Source organism: Suricata suricatta, chromosome 8, assembly GCF_006229205.1.
Source record: "Suricata suricatta isolate VVHF042 chromosome 8, meerkat_22Aug2017_6uvM2_HiC, whole genome shotgun sequence".
Classification (NCBI taxonomy): Eukaryota; Metazoa; Chordata; class Mammalia; order Carnivora; family Herpestidae; genus Suricata; species Suricata suricatta.
In genome coordinates, this window is record NC_043707.1 from 308,340 (window position 1) to 310,589 (window position 2,250).

At 63.0% G+C, this 2,250-nt stretch overlaps 1 protein-coding gene across 1 annotated transcript in view; it reads right to left on the bottom strand.

Moving 5' to 3' along the window:
* Positions 1–703: 703 nt before the first annotated feature.
* Positions 704–2,250, bottom strand: part of MRPL28 (mitochondrial ribosomal protein L28) — a 3,672-nt gene continuing 2,125 nt past the window's right edge. The window contains exons 4-6 of the mRNA XM_029947880.1: positions 2,135–2,250; positions 1,956–2,042; positions 704–1,078 (exon numbers count right to left, since the gene is read on the bottom strand). The exon at positions 2,135–2,250 is cut by the window's right edge and continues 4 nt beyond it. Of these exons, the coding sequence (XP_029803740.1) occupies positions 971–1,078; positions 1,956–2,042; positions 2,135–2,250 (311 nt within the window). The 3' untranslated portion in view covers positions 704–970. The remainder of the gene's footprint in view (positions 1,079–1,955; positions 2,043–2,134) is intronic.

The window sequence follows — 2,250 nt, forward strand, 5'->3', positions numbered from 1 at the left end:
GAGGTGCGTCCCAGAGGACTGGGGGCCGAGGACCGCACTTCCCAGCTTCGCAGACACAGCCCAGAATCACCCCGCGGAGGGCAGGCCCCCCGCCTGGAGGACCTCCCTATGCTGTGCGGTCTCCAGGACCCTCCTGAGGCCGCGCTCGCTGCCAGGAGTGCCCAAGGGCCAGCTGCATGCTCCCTTTGGCCTGCACCTCCATGAACACGGCCGAGGGGTCCTCACTTCCACAACAGCCCTCAGAAGAGCTGGGTGTTCCTTGGTCATCAGCTACCTGGACCAGGTCAGGGGGGTCCCTCCCTGTGCTTCCAGAGAGATCCGACTGGGCCTCAATGCTCAGCACTCCCAGGGAAGGGCTGGGGAAGAGGATCAAGGTATCCCCAAATTTCAGAGCAAGAAAGGGCCCAACATCCCACTGGGAACCACATCCCTGGACCTCCTGACCCCTGAACAGCCCGCACAGATCTTTTCCTGTCACCCCCCGGAGTCAGGCCACAGACTCCCTGACTCTGGAGAACACTCCAGATGCGGGGGGGCAGGGAGTGCAATCTGGTGCATCTGTTGCAAGATGTCTCCATCTACCCTGGACGCTCTCCCAGAGGAAGGGAGCTCAGCCACACCCCGGGGGGCCGGGGCAGGGCGCAGCGCGGTTGGGGACCACTCAGGAGGGCTCCGGCCCTCCATGCAATGCAGCACACACAGGGCCCGGCTCAGACTTTACTCATGCTGCCCCCACTTCAGGGGGAAGGGGGGCACCTCACAGGCAGCAAGACGGCCCCACACCTCTCAGGATCCTGGGGCAAGAGACCTCTCGGGGTGCCCACAAGCTCACCCAACCCTGGGAGCTGCTGAGTCAGCACACCAGAAGGGTTTGTCCACTACCCTAACGTGGCGGTCACCACCCCGGGCTGCGTCCACGGCCGGAGCGGGGGTGGCTGGGCGTGGCTCTCCGGCCTTGGTCCCTGTGCGGTCAGCTCTCACTGGCTCTCTTCTGCACCACCACGGGCTCAGCCAGTGCCTGCTGCTGCAGCCGCTCAATCAGCTCCTCCACGTAGACCTTGAACAGAGGAGTGGGGTCCTACAGAAGTGACACAGGGTCAGCATGAGTGGCTCTGGGGAAGGTGCGAATCCAGCCGGCCAACCGCGAAGAGAAATCTGGCACAAGATGACTGGACCTCTCAGGCTTGGCCACAGCCACGGGCTCAGAGGACAGTGCCCCTGTCCCTGAGGCAGGGGCCACCTTCTCTTGGGGACACAGGGATCAGGCATGTGTCCCCAGCTTCCCTGCTGTGGGGCTGCAGACACGTAAAGCAGAGAACAGGGGCGATGGCTGCCAACCCACGGTGGGTCCCGTTTTCCAGCAGCGACCACAGGCTCAGACCCTTCTAGGTTACAGACAGAGAGACCTCAACTAGGGGCACCCGGGGGGCTCAGTGGGTAAAGACTGACTTCAGCTCAGGTCATTATCTCATGGTTCATGAGTTCAAGCCTCGCGTCAGGCTCTGTGCTGACAACTCAGAGCCTGGAGCCTGCTTCAGATTCTGTCTCCCTCTCTCTCTGCCCCTTCCCTGCTCATGCTCTTTCTCTGCTTCTCATTCTCAATAAAATAAACATTATTAAAAAAAAAAAAGAACCTCAACTCGGTAACAGGAAGACCGCAGGCAGGGAGGTGCTGGCGGCCAAATAAACCAAAGGTGCCACCAAGAGTCGTTCTGTCCATAAACTCGTGAGGCCAGTCAGGGGTGGGGTGGGGTGGGGTGGGGTGGCGGGAAGGAGGGTCAGGACCTGGAGCGCAGGGCGCATGCTCGCAGAACCCAGGGCTCTGTTGGGGCAGCGGGGCGGCGGCCGCTCCTCCCCAGGCCCAGCCAGTGCAGGGATGCTAGCCCGGGCTCCCGAGGCAGTCGGCTCCCCACCCGCGTGCCCGCTGGCGCCCCGTGGCGGGCTCACACGCTCACCTTCTCCTCTAGGAGCCTCTGCTTCTCCACAGCCTCGTCCAGTGTCAGGCCGACCCACTCGGCCTCTGCCTCGGGGATGGTGAACTCCTGCACAGGAGAGGGCAGGCCCACGGTGAGGCGGGTGGGGGGCCAGCCAACGGCGCCCACAAGGTGCAGGACGAACAAGCCAAAGCCCTTACCTTGTACTTTTCGTAGATGGCTGCCCGCTTCTTGGGGTCGTCCGGATGCAGCTGGGGGTCCTGGCGGGCAAGCCGCAGAAGCATCCCTCGCTTCAGGTCCATCCCGAACTTGGAAC